Source organism: Bombina bombina, chromosome 8 (genome assembly GCF_027579735.1).
Source record: "Bombina bombina isolate aBomBom1 chromosome 8, aBomBom1.pri, whole genome shotgun sequence".
Lineage (NCBI taxonomy): Eukaryota > Metazoa > Chordata > Amphibia > Anura > Bombinatoridae > Bombina > Bombina bombina.
This window is the reverse complement of record NC_069506.1, coordinates 242240348-242264359: the sequence shown is the minus strand read 5'-3', so window position 1 is coordinate 242264359 and position 24012 is coordinate 242240348. Positions and strand designations below refer to the sequence as shown.

At 37.9% G+C, this 24012-nt stretch overlaps 1 protein-coding gene across 1 annotated transcript in view; it reads right to left on the bottom strand.

Annotated features, from left to right (window-relative positions):
• The window catches only part of LOC128638967 (sialic acid-binding Ig-like lectin 16), a 382221-nt gene that overhangs the window by 310282 nt on the left and 47927 nt on the right, over positions 1–24012 (bottom strand). Inside the window, 1 exon segment of the mRNA XM_053691109.1 lies at positions 4219–4368. Within this exon segment, the coding sequence (XP_053547084.1) occupies positions 4219–4294 (76 nt within the window). The 5' untranslated portion in view covers positions 4295–4368.

The following is a 24012-nucleotide window of genomic DNA, read 5'->3' as shown; positions in this document are numbered from 1 at the left end:
TATATATATATATATATATATATATATATATATATATATATATATAAACACAAACACATGGGATAGTGCACCAAAAAGGATAAATGTACCAGGTTAGGTAATCATGATGGTAATGCACAGCAGGTGAACCTCAGGGAAAAAAAAGAAGAAACACATATAGTGAAGTTCTGTGGTTTTAAAATATTTCTGAAGAGCCAAAAATGGTACTCACATTGTCTAGAGCTTCAAAATCAAGCTCTAGATATACAGGCACAGGAAACTCATAATAGGAGACAAAAGCAAAGAACGATATCCCAGCTCCACAGGGTATAAATTAGAAGTGGTTAAAAAGTTATAACATATTTATTAAAAACAAGTCACAAGGCATACAAAATGAGACTGTCCCAATCATAGACCACTGCAAGCAGAAGACTGTGTGTATCACAATGTCTGGTGAATGCTGTTTAGGTCTGGTAAGGAACAAGGCTCCGCCCCTTTTGTGACATCACTATGCTCCGACGTACGTTTCGCCAACCACAGCTTGGCTTTTTCAAGGATGACTTCAAGTTGATTCTAGTGTCCTTATAAAGTTGTAACTCCGCTTCTGATTGGGTCCTAGATTCTTATTCAAGTGTTAGACAGAGTCTTTTTGTCTTAAAGGTTTGTTTAAGAATATAGGAACAACCCTTGATATATAACAGAGTACAATACTCATAAAATAAAATGCACATGTTGTAAAATGCGATCAATCTGTATGTAATTAAAGATTTTTTTTTTTAATAAAATGATAAAAATTGCATAGGTCGATGTAGGAAACGAACCCATGTCCTAAAGTATCATAAAAATACTAAATATATGACTTAGCATCTTGTGCTATTAGGATGGTTCAAGATGCATAGAAATTTGGAACTTATGACATATTGTTTGTAAGTAGTGACTATTAACATATGTGAAATTTCAATTCAATTTGAACTATCCTGATAGCACAGGACACTAAGTCATACATTTAGTATTTTTATGATACTTTAGGACATGGGTTCGTTTCCTGCATCGACCTATGCAATTTTTATCATTTTATTTAAAAAAAAAAAAAATCTTTAATTACGTATAGATTGATCGCATTTTACATCATGCGCATTTTATATGATGAGTATTGTATATATCAAGGTTTGTTCAAATTTTCTTAACCAAACCTTTAAGACAAAAAGACTCTGCCTAACACCTGTATAAGAATCTAGGACCCAATCAGAAGTGGGGTTACAACTTTATAAGGACACTAGAATTAACTTGAAGTCATTCTCAAAAAAGTCAAGCTGTGATTGGCGAAACGAACGTTGGAGCATAGTGACGTCTCAAAAGGGGCGGAGCCTTGTTCCTTACCGGACATAAACAACATTCACCAGACATTATGATACACACAGTCTTCTGCTTGCAGTCTCATTGTGTATGCATTGTGACTTGTTTTTAATAAATATGTTATAAGTTTTTAACCACTTCTGATTTATTCCTTATGGAGCTGGGATATCGTTCTTTGCCTTTGTCTCCTATTAGGAGTTTCATGTGCCTGTATATCTAGAGCTTGATTTTAAAGCTCTAGGCAATGTGAGTACCATTTGTGGCTCTTCAGAAATATTTTATAATCACAGAACTTCACTATATGTGTTTCTTCTTTTTTTCTCTAAGGTTCACCTGCTGTGCATTACCATTGTGATTCCCTAACCTGGAACATTTATCCTTTTTGGTGCACTATCACATTTGTTTGTGTTGTTTGATTATTTTCTTTGATTGTGATTTAAGCAAGTTTATACATTGTTTTTTTTATATATATACAGTATATATATATATATATATATATATATATATATATATATATATATGTATATATATATATATATATATATATATATATATATATAGAGAGAGAGAGAGAGAGAGAGAGAGAGAGAGAGAGAGAGAGAGAGTGGGGGAAAAAAGTATTAAGTCAGCCACCAATTGTGCAAGTTCTCCTACTTAAGAAGATGAGAGAGCCCTGTAATTTTCATCATAGGTTTACCTCAACTATGAGAGACAAAATGTGGAAACAAATCCAGACAATCACATTGTCTGATTTGGAAAGAATTTATTTGCAAATTATTGTGGAAAATAAATATTTGGTCACCTACAAACAAGCAAGATTTCTGGCTCTCACAGACCTGTATCTTCTTCTTTAAGAGGCTCCTCTGTCCTCCACTCATTACCTGTATTAATGGCACCTGTTTGAACTTGTTATCAGTGTAAAAGACACCTGTCCACAACCTCAAACAGTCACACTCCAAACTCCACTATGGTGAAGACCAAAGAGCTGTCGAAGGACACCAGAAACAAAATTGTAGACCTGCACCAGGCTGGGAAGACTGAATCTGCAATAGGCAAGCAGCTTGGTGTGAAGAAATCAACTGTGGGAGCAATAATTAGAAAATGGAAGACATACAAGACCACTGATAATCTGCCTCGATCTGGGGCTCCACGCAAGATCTCACCCCGTGGGGTCAAAATGATCACAAGAATGGTGAGCAAACATCCCAGAACCACACGGGGGGACCTAGTGAATGACCTGCAGAGAGCTGGGACCAACATAAAAAAGGCTACCATCAGTAACACACCACGCTGCCAGGGACACAGATCCTGCAGTGCCAGACGTGTCCCCCTGCTTAAGCGAGTACATGTCTGGGCCTGTCTGAAGTATGCTAGAGAGCATTTGGATGATCAAGAAGTGGATTGGGAGAATGTCATATGGTCAGATGAAACCAAAGTAGAACTGTTTGGTAGAAACACAACTTGTCGTGTTTGGAGGACAGAGAACACCAAAACTACTGTGAAGCATGGGGGTGGCAACATCATGCTTTGGGGCTGTTTCTCTGCAAAGGGAACAGGATGATTGATCTGTGTACATGAAAGAATGAATGGGGCCATGTATCGTGAGATTTTGAGTGCAAACCTCCTTCCATCAGCAAGGAAATTGAAGATGAAACGTGGCTGGGTCTTTCAGCATGAGAATGATCCCAAACACACCACCCGGGCAATGAAGGAGTGGCTTCGTAAGAAGCATTTCAAGGTCCTGGAGTGTCCTAGCCAGTCTTCAGATCTCAACCCAACAGAAAACCTTTGGAGGGAGTTGAAAGTCTGTGTTGCCCAGTGACAGCCTCAAAACATCACTGCTCTAGAGGAGATCTGCATGCAGGAATGGGCCAACATACCAGCAACAGTGTGTGACAACCTTGTGAAGACTTACAGAAAACGTTTGACCTCTGTCATTGCCAACAAAGGATATATAACAAAGTATTGAGATGCACTTTTGATATTGACCAAATACTTATTTTCCACCATAATTTGCAAATAAATTCTTTCCAAATCAGACAATGTGATTGTCTGGATTTGTTTCCACATTTTGTCTCTCATAGTTGAGGTATACCTATGATGAAAATTACAGGCTTCTCTCATCTTCTTAAGTGGGAGAACTTGCACAATTGGTGGCTGACTAAATACTTTTTTCCTCCACTGTATATATATATATATATACAGTATATATACAGTATATACAGTATATAATCCACAATAGAGCACACTTACACCTTCAAAACCAACCACCAGGGTGCCAACAGGTAATGGTATAGAAGTCAAAGATGCAGCTCTATGTACACTCTTGTCTGAGGAAGGGGAGTGTGTCCCTGAAACGTTACACAAATAAAATGTAAGATTAAAAGGACCAGCAAGTGCCACATTGTGAATGAATGTATATATGATTTTGAAATAAAAAAAATAAAGGGATATGGAAGTCAAAACTGAAATTTTAAGACTATAATACATCATACATTGGTAAAACATAAATCTATTTAATTTATTTCTTCTTTTTATGACAGAATACATTGGTCAGCTCAGGAGCTTTTACATGTGTTGTGCATTATATGGCAGCTTCTAGCGTTTTAGAATGCTGTAAAGGAGCTGAATTTCAACAAAGTATATAGATACAAAAATACATTTGAAAATAAAAGTCAATTGAAAAGCTTTTTTTTTAAGTTGTATAAAGTATGATTTTTACTTTTATGTCCCTTTATAGGTACCACTGATAGCAAACAATTTGCTAGTCATAATTGCTTAAATGAAAACAGGTACCAGTAAGGGTGGTCTATTCAGATATTGTGTAGTTATATTCTGCACATTGTACTATTTCATATATCACTCACAGCTGTTCATACTCACCATGCCACAATAAAGACAGAACAAAGGCCAGAAGTACATGACATTCCTGATTATACGAGCCCCTTACAAACCACATCTTTGTTCAGATGCTGAGTGGCATCGTCTGCACTCGCAGAATGTTTGCAAATCTCTAATTCAGACTGCCATTGGCTAGAATAGAAGAGAACGGTAACAGAAAACAGCACATTATAAAGTGAGAGTGGTAGAAAAAATATAATACAAACTTGATGAATGCAAATACCATATTTTATTTAAGTGTAGTTATGACTTCTCTAGCCAATGTAGGCCTCAATTGCAATCTATCAGACAATTTATTATTCCTATTGAGGTGATCACAATTGTGGGTTTTCTATGTGCTTCTTCAAAATGCGTAATTGGCTCAGCGATAGCACACCCTATACTTAACATGGGACAATCCTGTTCAAAGTGATCATATTTCAATTTCTCAAAATGTTTCAACAGGTTTCCAGGACCATTTTACACTTACTGAATTCAACACATCAAGGGACTTGATACATTGGAGAACATTTTAGATATCTACACGGTCAATAAAATCTGTTCAGCTGAAAGATTTTGTTTGGATTTTTCAACTAAGGCCTAGTTTACATTGAGGTGGTAAAGCTCGGAAATTTTAATGGAGATAAATATTTTTTATCGCCAGTTTCTAAACATTACTACCTCAATGGAAACTAGTCCCTATTCGGGTTCTCAGAATTTTGGGAATGGACACATTTGGTTCATCTGAAGACTTGGATAAGAATTTTTGTTTAAAATGAAATTTCTTCAATTACATTAATTCCAATGTAAAACACACAAAATATTTGTTTTAACAACAAAAGTAAACTGGTATGACATGACTTTAACACAGTGGTGAAAGTAGCCTGCAGTCCTTCTGTATCATTTAAGTAAACGCACACCGATAAAGTAACCATCACAAAGGACCTTGGCCATATTGGCTGCTCCATCTTTGTCTACAACACCCATTTCCTCAATCATGCCTGTGTATTCTCCTACCCAATATGCCACCATCCTTCTAAGAACCTGCAATATATTGTTTGTGGTATGCTGCTTATCCAACACCTCAGCATGGAGGAGGCGTGACCGGAACCCTTGCTGATCTACAGACCCGCTTCTTCCCTTACCGGATCTATCTGTCTCTCCACAACAATTAACAGCATCACTACCCTCATCAGATGCCCTGGGCAGCCACAAGTGTGCAGTCAGAAAGGACTCAACACTGATAGCTACCATCTGACCTATCAGACGGGTTAATTTTCTCGACATCTCCGTAGAGTGAAAACCCCAAAAATGTTTTAAGGTGGGCTGAACACATCACTGTGATGTTGAATGCAGCACCTGACTCTAACTGCCATCAATATCTTGTCCCATTTCCTGACCACTCCTGGTAGAGTTGCTCCGAGTAGGTGGCATTGCCAGCTGTGATACAGAGATTGTTGTGCTGTTGCTGCTGATGCTGGCCCTGCATTCTTAACTCAATAACAAAGCCCTGTGGTGAGTGCAGAAATGTTGGCTCACCCCAGAGATGGTGAGATTACCTAATACTCTTCCACGGCTAACTTCATTGCCACACAATTTACACTTAGCAAAGTGCCCATCTCCAATACTGAAAAACTTGTCCCTCATCTCTGGGTGACATGAAGCAGTTTCTGCCTGTGCCTGTTCTTTTACTGCTGTTGAAGGTTTCTTGCCTGTGGTTTTACATTTGGTACCACTAATTCTCTTTGCTCTCCCTGAACACTTTTTCCTTACCTACTGGTGAAACTGTTAGTGGTGGGGGTGGCGATGGCAGTCCTGGAGCTGCAAGGGATCACTGACAGAGATTGCACTACTGGTGGAACTGGCTGCTCTACAAAAGGGGATGATGGTGGCGATGTACAGGGAGAGAATACCGGGGGAGAAACGGTAAATCCAAGAAACGTGTTGTGAGGGCTAAGTACTATTTTATGATTTAAGCAAATTTGAATTAAAGTATTTTTATCACACTTTATTGCTGATCTGAGTTTGTTGACAAGAAAGAGTACCATCGATCATCCTGCAGTATCTGGTTTGGGCTATCTATCCTTCTCAGATACTAGCAGTTGTGACAACTTTCCACACCAGGAATCTCTCGGGAGGTTTAAGCCAGCTGTGCATGATCAGAACTATTTAGGTGCTTATGAATCTGTGAGTATGTTTCTTTGTTACTTAAAGGGACAGTATACACCAGAATTTTTATTGTTTAAAAAGATAGATAATCCCTTTATTACCCATACCCCAGTTTTGCATAACCATTAACCAACACTGTTATATTAATACACTTTTTACTTATGTGACTACCTTGCATCTAAGCCTCTGCAGACTGCCTCCTTATCTCAGCACTTTTGACCGACATGCAGTTTAGTCAATCAGTGCAGACTCCTAAATTACTCCACGGGAGTGAGCACAATGTTATCTATATGACACACATGAGCTAGTACTGTCTAACTGTAAAAAAATTTCAAAATGTTGTGAGCTAAGGGGCGGTTTGGAAATCAGATTGAGCCTAGCTAGGCTTAGCTTTTCAAAAATACCACCAAGGGAACAATGCAAATTTAATGATAAAAGTAAATTGGAAAGTTGTATAAAATTGCATGCCCTATCTGAATCATGAAAGTTTAATTTTGGTTAGATTGTCCCTTTAACTACCTTTGAGGTCTGAAAATATCACACTATTGAGGTGCCCTATTCCTGTTTAAGACTTTTAGATTGGATGCCACTTGTTCAAGCAACAGTATATTTGAAGAGGAAGCTGCCTGTGTACCCCACTTGTTTTGGGGATTTGATATCTAATACTTTATACACTACCATTTAAATTTGTATATATTGGCATTCTCATTCCACTTGTTTTGTACTAATATGTATATAATACTTATAAATTTTGTATGTATATATATATATAACAATAGTATAAAAATCATAATAAAAAAATAACGCACTACTAAATCATGGGTTTCTACAGATTATTTTTCAGTTAGATCATAAACTTACTGATTTAGCTATATGCCATTAGAAGTAGATAATTTGAAATATCTTGTATCATCCTCACTCCTATTAGAGAAATATCCCTTTGTGCTCTCAAAGCGTTTAGATGATTACAGGGAGTGCAGAATTATTAGGCAAATTAGTATTTTGACCACATCATCCTCTTTATGCATGTTGTCTTACTCCAAGCTGTATAGGCTCGAAAGCCTACTACCAATTAAGCATATTAGGTGATGTGCATCTCTGTAATGAGAAGGGGTGTGGTCTAATGACATCAACACCCTATATCAGGTGTGCATAATTATTAGGCAACTTCCTTTCCTTTGGCAAAATGGGTCAAAAGAAGGACTTGACAGGCTCAGAAAAGTCAAAAATAGTGAGATATCTTGCAGAGGGATGCAGCACTCTTAAAATTGCAAAGCTTCTGAAGCGTGGTCATCGAACAATCAAGCGTTTCATTCAAAATAGTCAACAGGGTCGCAAGAAGCGTGTGGAAAAACCAAGGCGCAAAATAACTGCCCATGAACTGAGAAAAGTCAAGCATGCAGCTGCCAAGATGCCACTTGCCACCAGTTTGGCCATATTTCAGAGCTGCAACATCACTGGAGTGCCCAAAAGCACAAGGTGTGCAATACTCAGAGACATGGCCAAGGTAAGAAAGGCTGAAAGACGACCACCACTGAACAAGACACACAAGTTGAAACGTCAAGACTGGGCCAAGAAATATCTCAAGACTGATTTTTCTAAGGTTTTATGGACTGATGAAATGAGAGTGAGTCTTGATGGGACAGATGGATGGGCCCGTGGCTGGATTGGTAAAGGGCAGAGAGCTCCAGTCCGACTCAGACGCCAGCAAGGTGGAGTTGGAGTACTGGTTTGGGCTGGTATCATCAAAGATGAGCTTGTGGGGCCTTTTCGGGTTGAGGATGGAGTCAAGCTCAACTCCCAGTCCTACTGCCAGTTTCTGGAAGACACCTTCTTCAAGCAGTGGTACAGGAAGAAGTCTGCATCCTTCAAGAAAAACATGATTTTCATGCAGGACAATGCTCCATCACACGCGTCCAAGTACTCCACAGCGTGGCTGGCAAGAAAGGGTATAAAAGAAGAAAATCTAATGACATGGCCTCCTTGTTCACCTGATCTGAACCCCATTGAGAACCTGTGGTCCATCATCAAATGTGAGATTTACAAGGAGGGAAAACAGTACACCTCTCTGAACAGTGTCTGGGAGGCTGTGGTTGCTGCTGCACGCAATGTTGATGGTGAATAGATCAAAACACTGACAGAATCCATGGATGGCAGGCTTTTGAGTGTCCTTGCAAAGAAAGGTGGCTATATTGGTCACTGATTTGTTTTTGTTTTGTTTTTGAATGTCAGAAATGTATATTTGTGAATATTGAGATGTTATATTGGTTTCACTGGTAAAAATAAATAATTGAAATGGGTATATATTTGTTTTTTGTTAAGTTGCCTAATAATTATGCACAGTAATAGTCACCTGCACACACAGATATCCCCCTAAAATAGCTAAAACTAAAAACAAACTAAAAACTACTTCCAAAAATATTCAGCTTTGATATTAATTAGTTTTTTGGGTTCATTGAGAACATGGTTGTTGTTCAATAATAAAATTAATCCTCAAAAATACAACTTGCCTAATAATTCTGCACTCCCTGTATTTATCAATGTCCTTTCTATGAGAGGAATATATTTCCTCACAAAATTGATTATATTGGAACAGTAACCATATAGTTAACATCAGACATGCCTTTAAGGCGATTTTCATATAATCTCTTTAACAATTATCTACTTCTCTTTGCTAAACCCCGCACTTTATAAAAGTAATTGTACTTATAAGTTATATGTGGAGTTATCTTTTGTAAGTTTTATTTGCATTCGGTACATTCTTTTGCACATATTTATATCCAACAAACTGTAATTCTCTATTTCTGTATAGTATTTTATTTGTTTCAATAAACCAAAAAAAAAAAAAAAAGACATACATATGTGAACTATCTCCAGTTTAGGGCTAGATTACAACTGGCACTAACGATATGGGGCGCAATCACATATATTGCGTAATTTTCAGCGCAACTGCTGAAACCCACGTCGTCTATAAATTCACCTCGCACATCGGGTGAATCACATAACACATGCCGCAATATGATATACTGAAGTAAGTTTTCCAAAATGGCGAGGTTAAAAAATGTGTTCAGCTACACATTTCTGGCGCCGCAAGTAACTTACGCCAGTTAAAAATAAAGAGTAGTTTGTTTTTAAGTTAAAATCACACATAAAAATAAAAATGAATAAACTGACACATCAAAACGCCTTTTAAAACCCCTAAATGTATATACTGTATATATAAAAACACAGAGAAAGTCCAGCAAACAACCCTTCCATTTTTGCTTTTAATCTTAGCTGAGAGCTTGTAAGTGCTGGACTTTCTCTGTGTGTTGTAATAATTTGTTTTGTAATTTGCCCTATGGTTCTTGCATCCAGACCTGTATGGGGTTAACTGCCTGTGACTCTGGGGACAGCACAGCTTCCTGTGAGTGCCAGTGGCACCCAGGGCTGAGCATGTTGCAGGGTCATGGGATGTGTACCCGGTCCGTTATGAGAGTGCAGTTCCCTTCCGTGTTTTGTATATGTCTAGGGTGATTACATATGCCTGTGCACCCTTCCCTTGTTCCCAGTTTGTTTGGATTTGAAAGCTTGCATTGTGTGGCTGTTTTAGGGTCCCAGGTATTGGAAAGGACCTTGACGAGGTACCTGGACTTGTCCCATTTGGCCAGATGCGGTAACTAACCTTTCCATTTTTGCTTTTAAATCTTAGCTGAGAGCTTGTAAGTGAGTGCTGGGTTTTCTCTGTGTGTTATATATATATATATATATATATACGTTTATATGTGTGTACATATGTATTTATGCGTTTATATATGTATTTACAGATATACACATACAAACACATAAAGATATATATGTACACACATATATGCATGTGCATTGGAGCCCTTTACAGTCAAATACATCCAAAAACTGAAAAGCATTCAATATTAATATTTAATAATGGTTTTAACTATGTAGGTACTTTAATTATTTCACATTCCAATTTTAACATAAAAAACCCATTGATAATATATAGAAATATTTGTTGAAGAATAGATAGAACATATTCTTCAAAGTGAAGAACATTAGAATGTAAAATATTCATATATCACGTTGGGTTTAGTGCACTTGAATAAACACGGATGGGTTAGCACGTGAGAATGTTTTTTTTGAAGTATTTGAGCTCCATTGAAGTCTATGGGACAGGGCCGGATTGGGCGGCCGGGATACCGGGAAAAATAGTGGTGGGCTGGGCAGTCAGGGGCCGACAGGTGCAGCGTGTGATGTGGAGGAGAAGAGCGAGCAGCAGCACCTAGCAGCAGAGCACGGTCACTGTTGTGACTGAGGCGGGTTGGGGGTGCAGCGGCTGGCCTGTGAGTTGAGCATACACACAGCAGTCAGCAGAGGCAGACTTCACTGAGCTCATCAGGCAGGCATCATTTACATGACATATTGACATTCATTCACAGACAATCATTCATAGGCTATGAATGATTGTTTGTGAATGAATGATGTCATCATGTAAACATGTCATGTAAATGATGCCAGCCAGGGGGGAGGGGTTTGCGAGGGAGACGGGTCTGAGGTACTGGGCCGGTCCAGCGGTTACCGGTAGGTGGTGAGGCGCTGAGCAGACAGGGAATGGAAAGATCCCACGGCGCTGCTGAAAGGTAAGCTAGCAGTGCCTCAAAGGCGCGCTGAGGCAGACACTGACACATGACAGGCAGTTACTAACAGCGCGGGAGGAAGTAGTTTGAGGGTTTTCCTGGCAGCTGCAGTCACTGTCAGAGCATCACGCAACAAAAAAAGGATTTTAATTTTTTTAATTTTATTATTTAACTTTTTTTTTACTTTCTTGGGGGGGGGCGGGAGTGTGGGGGGGGGGGGGTTTGCATGCAGCGTGCTCAAGTATGCAGTAGTGGACTTACTGTGGAAGAAGGCTGAGGTTATGAGCGCTCAGCACTATGTGAGCGCATGCAGAGAGTCAGGGCAGGACTCTTAATGAAGTGGAAGACAGGAAGGAGCTAGGTAACAAGTCCTGGGGGCTTACATATGATATTTATATAAGTACACATTACAATACATGTTTTTGCTTGGTTGGCAGTGTTTAAAAAAAAATGGATATTATTCCAATTGATAATATTCCATTAAGTAGCCCTTCATGTGAGAAGCCTGGATAGCCCTGATTTAAATGCTACAAGTCATGGAGACTGTCAGACTGATACAAATGGACTGACCTGCCCTGCGTATAGTACAGGCCCCCTGCAGAGTCACAATCACAAATGTGAGGAATGAATATGGCTCAGACAGAACATGCAATGTACAATTAATTTATTAACAGCTTTTCCCATATTTCCTCAAAATAAGCTACTTTGTGGTTAGTCTAGGTGGAGACATTGGCATCACATTGCCAAAGCCAGAAACCAACCTAAGTTCTTAGTAACAATTTGGGTGCAATTCTGCTTTTTCCCACCCACTGAGTTCCCATAACTCAAAAAACACCCTGCCCTTTAAATGCCCAGTCATGCACCCATATTGTGCCAACTCCCCCCCCCCACTTGTCAACCACTTAGACTATTTGCTGATGCTAATGAGTTCTGTTGAGGATAAAATAACTTCCATGGATAATATTCTGACTGCTGTGATTTAGCCAGAAATCATATCTGCATCAGAAATACTGTGTTCTATATGAATCTGTGAGAAACAAAAAAACATACACCTAGATTTAGAATTTTGCGGCCAAAGGGGTGCGTTAGCTACCCCTCCCCCCCCCCGCACATTTTAAATAACGCTGGTATTTAGAGTTGTCTGAATGGCTGCGTTAGGCTCCAAAAAGGGAGCATAGAGCATAATTTTCCGCCACTTCAACTCTCAATACCAGCGTTGCTTACGGTAGCAGCCAGCTTGAAAAACGTGCTTGTGCACGATTCCCCCATAGGAAACAATGGGGCAGTTTGAGCTGAAAAAAAACCTAACACCTGCAAAAAAGCAGCGTTCAGCTCCTAACGCAGCCCCATTGTTTCCTATGGGGAAACACTTCCTAAGTCTGCACCTAACACCCTAACATGAACCCCGAGACTAAACACCCCTAACTTACACTTATTAACCCCTAATCTGTCGCCCCGCTATCGCTGACACCTGCATTATATTATTAACCCCTAATCTGCCGCTCCGGACACCGCCGCAACCTACATTATCCCTATGAACCCCTAATCTGCTGCCCCTAACACCGCCGACCCCTATATTATATTTATTAACCCCTAATCTGCCCCCCAACGTCGCCGCTACCTTACCTACACTTATTAACCCCTAATCTGCAGACCGGATCTCGCCGCCACTATAATAAATCTATTAACTCCTAAACCGCCGTACTCCCTATTGTATGTTTTTTTTTTTACAGGCAAAAGAGTTGATTTCTTTGGGGCATGCCCCGCAAAAAGCCCTTTTAAGGGCTGGTAAGGTAATAGAGCTGTTAATTTTTTATTTTAGAATAGGGTAGGGCATTTTTTTATTTTGGGGGGCTTTGTTATTTTTATAGGGGGCTTAGAGTAGGTGTAATTAGCTTAAAATTCTTGTAATCTTTTTTATTTTTTGTAATTTAGTGTTTGTTTTTTTTGTAATTTAGTTTAGTTGATTTAATTGTAGGTAATTGTTGGTAGTTTAGTTAATTAATTTATTGATAGTGTAGTGTTAGGTTTAATTGTAACTTATGTTAGGGTTTATTTTACAGGTAATTTTGTAATTATTTTAACTAGGTAGCTATTAAATAGTTAATAACTATTTAATAGCTATTGTACCTAGTTAAAATAAATACAAAGTTGCCTGTAAAATAAATATAAATCCTAGAATAGCTACAATGGAATTATTAGTTATATTGTAGCTATATTAGGGTTTATTTGATATGTAAGTATTTAGTTTTAAATAGGATTACTTTATTTAATAAGAAATCATTTATTTCGTTAGATTTAAATTATATCTAATTTAGGGGAGTGTTAGGGTTAGGGTTAGACTTAGCTTTAGGGGTTAATACATTTATTATAGTAGCGGCGAGGTCCGGTCGGTAGATTAGGGGTTAATACTTGAAGTTAGGTGGCGGCGATGTTAGGGAGGGCAGATTAGGGGTTAATAAAATGTATTATAGGGTTTGCGAGGCGGGAGTGAGGTGGTTTAGGGGTTAATACATTTATTATAGTGGCGGCGAGGTCCGGCCGGTAGATTAGGGGTTAATAAGTGTAGGTAATGTAGCGGCGATGTTGGGGGGGGCAGATTAGGGGTTAATAAATATTATGTAGGTGTCGGCGGTGTTAGGGGCAGCAGATTAGGGGCTTATAGGGATAATGTAGGTGGCAGCGGTGTCCGGTCGGCAGATTAGGGGTTAAAATTTGTTATTATAGTGGCAGTGATGTGGGGGGACCTCGGTTTAGGGGTACATAGGTAGTTTATGGGTGTTAGTGTACTTTAGAGCACAGTAGTTAAGAGCTTTATAAACCGGCGTTAGCCCATAAAGCTCTTAACTCCTGACTTTTTTCTGCGGCTGGAGTTTTGTCGTTAGAGTTCTAACGCTCACTTCAGCCAAGACTCTAAATACCAGCGTTACGAAGATCCCATTGAAAAGATAGGATACGCAATTGGCGTAAGGGGATCTGCGGTATTGAAAAGTCGCGGCTGGAAAGTGAGCGTTAGACCCTTTCCTGACTGACTCTAAATACCAGCAGGCGGCCAAAAGCAGCGTTAGGACCCCTTAACGCTGGTTTTGATTGCTAACGCAGAACTCTAAATCTAGGCGTTAATATTTTGTATATATAATGTCACACACACACACATATATATATATATATATATATATATATATATACATACATATATATACTCACACAGACACACACACACTCACACAGACACTCACATATATACAGACACACACACACACACATAGACACACAGACACATACACACACACATACACAGTTGTAGGCTAAAGACTTTGCGGCGGCGGGGACGCTTTCTACCTGTATACTATTAACTATTTAAATGCCTGTTCTATGTTTCTGACTGACATTAATCTCTGAGGGGACATGGCTAAGCTGAAGGGGGCGGCGTTGACTCAGAGGTGGGCTGGGTTGGGCTGGGCCGGTCTATACAAATTTCCAGGGCTGGTCTGATTTCCCAGTCCGGCCCTGCTATGGGAAAATACTTTAAAGTGTTTGTGATATTTGAAGTTCAACTAATATAGCCAGTGCTGCCTCAATACAATGTGCTGCCTGGGTCAGAGAACAAAATGACGCCCCCCCCCCCCCCACACACACGCTCCAAGACTTTCCATTACATTCTTTAAAGTTGCCATTTTATATGGTGCAGATATTTGGATAAGGTAATTGCTTAATAACATAATATATACTGTACATAGTAATACTCTTCATCAATACATTTTGTTCTTTGCTATCACTGCTTTTAATTAGATTTACTCTAAAATATTAACCTACTGTTATACACCAGAGGCAACTCACAGAGCAAAGAGATACACAACCTTCTGGAAACCATCTTGAGCACTGTGCAATGTTTCAAAAACCATAAACAGAAAGCACATGGAACTGCAAAGGCCTTGCCTCTGTCTGATATCAAATATAGTTTGGGCATTTCGGCTGTCATTAGTAAACTATGGGGGCCATACATAGAAGGATATAATCTGCATAGTCATCTTTAACAGGTATTTGCACCCAATATACAGCATACACATTTAAAAAAGTGGAAAATATAAAATGTATTTTTTAAAAATACTACCACAAATTAAAGTCCAAAACTAATGCATCACTAAGTAGAAGTATATATTTAAAAAGTGCTCTTACATATTACTCTGTCTTTTTGTCTTGTGCTACTAACTGGCTGTGTGGGGTGTGGGAAGCACTAGGCAGTTTTCAATCACGGAGCTCAGCTACAGAGAGGGTAAAGCATTGGTGAGAGAATAGCAGAGATTCAGCAGAGGAAAAGAAAACTGACTGAAAGGATTTTTCACACTTTTTTTTTTTTCCTCTGCTGAATCTCAGCTGTTCGCTCACCACTGTTTTACCCTCTCTGTAGCTGAGCTCCGTGATTGAAAACTGCCTAGTGCTTTCCACACCCCACACAACCCCAGTTAGTAGCAAAGAGCTATCAGACCATGACCATTCCAAGTCATAAACAAAAGAATTGTGAGCCTGCACTGCAGAGAGGATAGTAAGTCACGCTGAGTGTGCTGCCTGTGAGAATCAGGTTGTGGGGCACAATATCACCCTAAGACTTTTAAGTGTATGCACACCCCAAGCACAGTTTCTCTAACAAGTTATTGCTTTGCTTAGGCCCTAAGCAAAGCAATAACTGGTTAGAGAAACTGCTCGGGGTGTGCATACACTTGACAGCCACAGTGCACACATATTACAGTATCTCTGTGTGGGTCCCCCCAATGCCTCTCCTGTCCCACTGTCACTCCCACCCACTGCCCACAGAGACAAATGGTTAGGAGTGGCAGTCTGACTTCAATGCTGCTTCTGCCCCACTGTCAATCCCACCCACTGTCCACAGAGACAAGTGGTTAGGAGCAGCGGTCTGACTTCAATGCCGCTCCTGCCACACTGTCAAACCCAATCCCCAATGGAGAACGAAGACAGTCACAGGAGCAGGGGACTGACTATGTGATAATCACTGATTGAAGTGTTGCTCCCTGTCAAGTGCCGCCTGGGTCCATTGAACCCAGTTGGTCCCATTGTTAAGCCGGCCCTGAATATAGCCCACAATGAGAAATAATTGACAGGGCCACATACAAATACACTCTCCAAAAGATAAAGTGTTTACAGATGGCTAACGTTCACTTAGACTACAGCCTCCCAATGCTAGGTTAAAAGTGGATTGGATAACCTGTTTGGTATTAAAGTGATGGTAAATCCGAGCATTTAAAAAAGTTAGGATATACCATCACTAAAAATCAAGTGTTCATATATGTAAAAAAAGGGTGCTAAACTCACCCTGAATATAATCTCTTTAAAAATTACCTACTTCTCTTTGCTAAACCCCACACTTTATAAAAGTGGCACTATCTGTAGCGCACAAACAATATGAGGCACGATCACATGTATTGCATAATTTTAAGCGCAACTGCTAAAACCCACGTCGACTATAAGTTCACCTCACACATCGGGTGAATCACATAACATACACCGCAATATGATATACTGGCGTAAGTTGTCCAAAATGGCGAGGTTCAGAAATGTGCGCAACAACACATTTCTGGAGTTGTCATTAACTTACGCCAGTTAAAAATAAAGAGTAGTTTGTTTTTTAAGTTAAAATCACACGTAAAAATCGAAACCGAAAGAAATTAATAAACGGACACGTCAAAATGCCATTCAAAACCCCTTAACCGCCACCCCCCCACATTGCAAAAAGTAATTAAACATATTAACCCCTAAACCACCATCCTCCCACAACGCAAACTTTCTAAATAAACTATTAACCCCCCAAAAAATATTCCTATTCTAATACCCCTGTAAAAAACAACACCCTAAAATAAAAAAAAAAGTAATCTACAAACTACCAATAGGCCTTAATAGGGCCTTTTGTAGGACATTGCCCTAAAGTTAACAGCTATTTTTCCTAAAAAATAAAACAATTACCCCCTAACATTACAACCCCCCTGTTAGAATATATTTAGCAATACTGACGCAATTTTGTCTTTAGGCATCCATTTTGTCAAGAATGGTTTATTATAGTTTATTATAACAGCTTATTATGTTGTGAAGAAATATGCTGATGTTAGGAATACTTGCATATCAAGAATGGCCTTGTGAATGTCCCTGGCGATGCGCCTGGATGCCCCGTTATCTCTATAAGATGTCCAACGTCCTTGCTTTATGCTAGGCGATGCGCCCAGTTATACTTATATCTAACATTCCCCGTGTATGAGAAATACTCCTTTTTACCCAATTATATTTAATAAGCTTCTTTTGTTTCTAAGCAATACTGTGTAAGATGATGTATCTATGAGTACATCATTGTTTAAACCTATATGCTGTAACCACTGCTTATAAAAGTATTGTGCACCTTATAATAAACAGATCAGTGAATAGACCATTCTTGCTGTGTGTCTGATTTCTGTTCCCCAGATATCTCGTCAGGTAACCCATTCACTGTACTGTAAGTGCTAACTGACACCCTCCCCCCCTGAAAATAACACCTAACACCCCCAAAATAAAAAAATCCTAAGTAAAAAAAAACTTATCTACCCATTGCCCCGAAAAGGGCATTTGTATAAGCATTGCCCTTAAAAGGGCATTCACCTATTTTTCTTCCTATTAAAAATAAAAAAAAGCCACCATAAAAAAATATTGTCTGATAAAAATAAGTTTTAAAAATAGAAAAAGGAAATACATAAATACACGTCTAAATATATATATATATATATATATATATATATATATATACAAGTTTATATGTGTGTACATATGTATTTATGTGTTTATATATGTATTTACAGATATACATATACAAACTAGGGATGGGCGAATGTGTTTATATTCAAATTCGAATGTTAGAATGAATGTTACTGTAAACATTTGATTTACATAATAGAATGTTGATAAGAACGAATATTCTTAAAAATTCTATTTTTGAATGTTATTTACAGTTTTCGAATGTGACATTGGAATTCGAATGTCACAGTCGAATGTAACATTCGAATTCGAATATTACCATTATAAAACACAATTGTAGACTAGAAATACTATTTTGAATTTGAATGTCACATTCGAATTCGAATATTACATTTATAAACACAGTATTAGACTAGAAATACTATTTCGAATTCGAATGTCACATTCGAATTTGAAAATTTAATTTAAAAAACATAGTATTAGACTAGAAATACTATTTCGAATTTGAATGTTACATTCAAATTTGAATGTAGCATTCGAATTCGAATGTAGCATTTAAATTTGAATATAACATTTATTAAACACAGTTGTAAACTAAAAATACCATTTCGAATTTGAATGTCACATTCAAATTCGAATGTCATATTCAAATTCGAATATTACATTTTAAAAACACAGTATTAGACTAGAAATACTATTTTGAATTTGAAAGTTACATTTGAAATCGAATGTAGAATTCGAATTCGAATATTACATTTATTAAACACAGTTGTAAACTAAAAATACCATTTTGAATTTGAATGTCACATTCAAATTTGAATGTCATATTTAAATTTGAATATTGCATTTAAAAAACACAGTATTAGACTAGAAATACTATTTCGAATTTGAATGTGACATTCCAATTCGAATGTGACATTCCAATTCGAATGTGACATTCCAATTTGAATATTACATTTAAAATACAGTATGACTAGAAATACTATTTCAAATTTGAATGTGACATTCAAATTCGAATGTAGCCTTCAAATTTGAATATTACATTTATTACACACAGTTGTAGACTAGAAATACTATTTTGAATTTGAATGTCAAATTTGAATGTCACATTCAAATTTGAATATTACATTTTGAAACTGAATGAATACATAGCTAAACATTCTATTATTCAAACAAATATTTTCGAATTTTATTGAAGAAAAAAAAATTGAAAATAGAATGTTAGAATGTTATATAAACATTTGAAATTTGAACGAACGAATGTATCAAAATTCTTATAAAAATTCCGAATTTTTAGAAACATTCGCCCATCCCTAATACAAACACATAAATATATATATATATATATATATATATATATATATATATATATATATATATATATATATATATGTGTGTGTGTGTGTGTACACACGTATATACATGTGCATTGGAGCCCTTTACAGTCAAATAAATCCAAAAATTGAAAAGCATTCAATATTAATATTTAATAATGGTTTTAGCTATGTAGGTACTTTAAATATGTCACATTCCAATTTTAAAAAAAACAAACAGTGATGATATATAGAAATATTTGTTGAAGAATAGATAGAACATATTCTTCTATGTGAAGAACATTGGAATGTAAAATATATATAGAGAGGGTAAAGCAGTGGTGTGAGAATAGCAGAGATTCAGCAGAGGAAAATAAAACTTCAATGCTGCTCCTGCCCCGCTGTCAATCTTACCCACTGCCCACAGAGACAAGGGGTTAGGAACAGCAGTCTGACTTCAATGCCGCTCCTGCCACGCTCTCAATCCCAATCCCCAACGAGGCAGAAGACAGTCACAGGAGCAGGAGTCTGACTATGTGATAGTCACTGATTGAAGTGCCGCTCCCTGTCAAGTGCTACCTGGGTCCATTGGACCCAGTTGGTCCCATTGTTAAGCCCGCCCTGAATATAGCCCACAATGAGAAATAATTGACAGGGCCACATACAAATGCACTCTCCAAAAGCTAAAGTGATTACAGATAACTAATTTTCACTTAGACTACCGTCTCCCAATGCTAGGTTAAAAGTGGATTGGATAACCTGTTTGGTATTAAAGTTATGGTAAATCCGAACGTTTAAAAAATGTTAGGAATTACCATCACTAAAAATCAAATGGAGTTTAAGTGATCATATATGTAAAAAAGGGTGATAAACTCACCCTGAATATCCGTGCATGCATACATACCAGAACACTGTCAGTTAACACATACGGCTATTGATTTAGAGGTGCAAACATCACCTCGTTGAAGGAGATTGATGTGCAGTGGGCGACTGGAGCTGCTGAGTTTAGCGATGTGCAACGGCACATTCAGGGTGAGTTTAGCACCCTATTTTGCATATATGATCATTTAAACTCCACTTCATTTTTAGTGATGGTAAATCCTAGCGTTTGTTATAAGCTTGGATTTACCATCACTTTAAATGACTGACTTGCTGTCACTCACATCAATCATTTAGAAATGATCTGTCAGTATTGGACAGGGCAAGTAGTAGATTACTGCAAAAGAATGAGCTAAATTTCTCAAAAAATCTCATCTCATTTCCCCTATCCTATGCTCCTTGACACTTTTTTTTTGGATAACAGAGATCATAACCACAACTAGAAACAACAATCATGTTCTAAAATTGTTTCTTTTCATTTTATACTCACATTTTAGCGATGTAAGTTACAATAATTTTATCTATATCTCTATAGCAAACTATAAGGTTGATTCCAACGTGTTTATAGGCTTTTTTTTTTGGCTCTCGGTACCCCTTTTTTGAGTTATAAATGATCACAATGCAAATGATTTGCAATGCAAATGATTTACCCAAACAATCGCCTAGATTTAGAGTTCTGCAGTAGCTGTCAAAACCAGCGTTAAGGGCTCCTAACGCTGGTTTTTACCGCCCACTGGTATTTAGAGTCACGCAGGAAAGGGTCTAAGACTCACTTTCCAGCTGCGACTTTTCCATACCGCAGATCCCCTTACGCCAATTGCGTATCCTATCTTTTCAATGGGATCTTCCTAACGCCGGTATTTAGAGTCTTGGCTGAAGTGAGCGTTAGAACTCTAACGACAAGACTCCAGCCGCAGAAAAAAGTCAGCTTTCTGGGCTAATGCCGGTTTATAAAGCTCTTAACTACTGTGCTCTAAAGTACACTAACACCCATAAACTACCTATGTACCCCTAAACCGAGGTCCCCCCACATCGCCGCCACTCTAATAAAAATTTTTAACCCCTAATCTGCCGACCGCACACCGCCACCACCTACATTATCCCTATGTACCCCTAATCTGCTGCCCTTAACATCGCCGACACCTACATAATATTTATTAACCCCTAATCTGCCCCCCCCAATGTCGCCAATACCTAACTACACTTATTAACCCCTAATCTGCCGACCGGACCTCGCCACCACTATAATAAATGTATTAACTCCTAAACCGCCGCACTCCCGCATCGCAAACACTAGAATAAATAGTATTAACCCCTAATCTGCCCTCCTTAACATCGATTTAATTGTAGGTAATTGTAGATAGTTTATTTAATTAATTTATTGATAGTGTAGTGTTAGGTTTAATAATAACTTAGGTTAGGATTTATTTTACAGGTAATTTTGTAATTATTTTAACTAGGTAGCTATTAAATAGTTGATAACGATTTAATAGCTATTGTACCTAGTTAAAATAAATACAAAGTTGCCTGTAAAATACATATAAATCCTAAAATATCTACAATGTAATTATTCATTATATTGTAGCTATATTAGGGTTTATTTTACAGGTAAGTATTTAGCTTTATATAGGATTAATTTATTTAATAAGAATTAATTTATTTCGTTAGATTTAAATTATATTTAACTTAGGGGGGTGTTAGGGTTAGGGTTAGACTTAGCTTTAGGGGTTAATACATTTATTATAGTAGCGGTGAGGTCCGGTCGGAAGATTAGGGGTTAATAAGTGTAGATAAGGTAGCAGCGACGTTGGGGGGGGGGCAGATTAGGGGTTAATAAATATTATGTAGGTGTCGGCGACGTTGGGGGTAGCAGATTAGGGGTTCATAGGCGGTATATTATGCTCTACGCTCCCTTTTTGGAGCCTAACACAGCCCTTCAGAGAACTCTCAATACCAGCGTTATTTAAAAGGTGCGGGGGGAAAAAAACACGCGTAGCTAACGCACCCCTTCTAACGCAAAACTCTAAATCTAGCCGAATGAATGGACAACTTTGATTTTTACAATTCACTCGATCACAAGTTATTAACTAATTATTGACAAAATGGGCACATCAAATTTAATAATTAAAGGCACTTGATAAATGCTCAACACCCTCCGATCGACTGATAGCACACATCTGATAAAAAAATTACAATGGGCTAGATTACAAGTTGCTGATATTACAAAATTAAAGATAGGGTTTGTGGTCGAGTGAAAGAGCTAATAGCACTTGAAGAATTGGTATAACTTGAGAACTAGGGGCCAATTTACTATGGTCCGATATAGCGGATCATGTCCACTGCACATCAATAAATGCAGACAGCATACGCTGTCGGCATTTATCATTGCACCAGCAGTTCTTGTGAACTGCTGGTGCAATGCCGCCCCCGTACAAGTTATGGAGCAGCGGTCTTTAGAGGCTTGGCGGAAACAAGGGGCCTCAAACTCCATACGGAGCTTGATAAATATGCCCCCTAAAGTAAAGTGTTAGGGTTAAAAAACATTTCACAAAACACATCTAAAACATATTAAAATAAAGTATTACACTAATATACACACTTTTTAATTTAAAAAAATAACATGTTTTAAAAAGGTTAAAATGGTATATGGTATATGTTAACGTGTTTGATAGGAAAGGACTGCAATATATATATATATATATATATATATATATATATATATATTTATATTTACAGAGGCTGGTGCCCTCACACAAACAGGTGTCCAGTTACCAGGGTGCTGAATGCAGGTAGAGATAAAGGTAATAGAAGACAGCACTCGCTGGACTTAAAGATAAGCAATAGGAGCTATTATTTACATGACTATATATGGACTTATAAAGAAAGAGTTCTTTATTCAAGTAATGTTTAAGAGATCACTAGCCCCTTCCTCAGAGCAACGATGATTAAGTGCCAACAGGCACGTAACGCATAAGGATTGTCGCGTAAGGATATATATAAATATTTATATATACGTGTATATATATCTGTATACAGTCATGCGAAAAAGAAAGTACACCCTTTTTGAATTCTACGGTTTTACGTATCAGGACATAATAAAAATAATCTGGTCTTTAGCAGGTCTTAAAATTAGGTAAATACAACTTTAGATGAACAACAAAATATGACATATTACACTGTGTCATGATTTATTTAACAAAAATAAAGCCACAATGGAGAAGCCATGTATGAAAAACTAAGTACACATTATGATTCAATAGCTTGTAGAACCACCTTTTGCAGAAGTAACTTGAAGTAATCTTTTTCTGTATGACTATCAGTCTCTCACATCGTCGTGGAGGAATTTTGGCCCACTCTTCTTTACAACATTGCTTCAGTTCATTTAGGTTTTCGGGCATTCGTTAATGCACAGCTCTCTTAAAGGGGCAGTAAATCTACAAAATAATGTTATATAATTCTGCACATAGTGCAGAATTATATAACATTAGCTTAGCGACAAGTTTATAAATCAAACTATTGCAGAGATATTATATTCCAAAATGCAATTTTCCTGACCGCCGCTTCTGGCTCTACTGAGCAGTTCTTAGTTTGGATAATCGCAATGCGGGCACGCTGTCTAGCCGCAGCTGGCCCGATCGCGCAATTAAACCACCATACCAGAGCGGGAGTGAGCTACATTCAGTTTAACGGCGGGATCGGACCGGCTGTGACTAAACAGCATGCCCACGATGCGCTTATGCAAATTAAGAGCCGCTCAGTAAAGCCAGGAGCAGCGGTCAGGAAAATTGAATTTTGGAATATATCTCTGCAATAGTTTTATAAACTTGGTGCTAAGCTAATGTTACATAATTCTGCACTATGTGCAAAATTATATAACATTATTTCGTAGGTTTACTGTCCCTTTAAGGTCCCGCATTTACATAGAGTTGAGGTCTGGAATTTGACTGGGTCATTGCAACATTTTCATTCTTTTATTTTTAACATATTCTGTTGTAAATTTGCTGGTGTGCTTGGGATTATTGTCATGTTGCATGAGCCAATTTAGGCCAAGCTTTAGCTGCCGGTCAGAT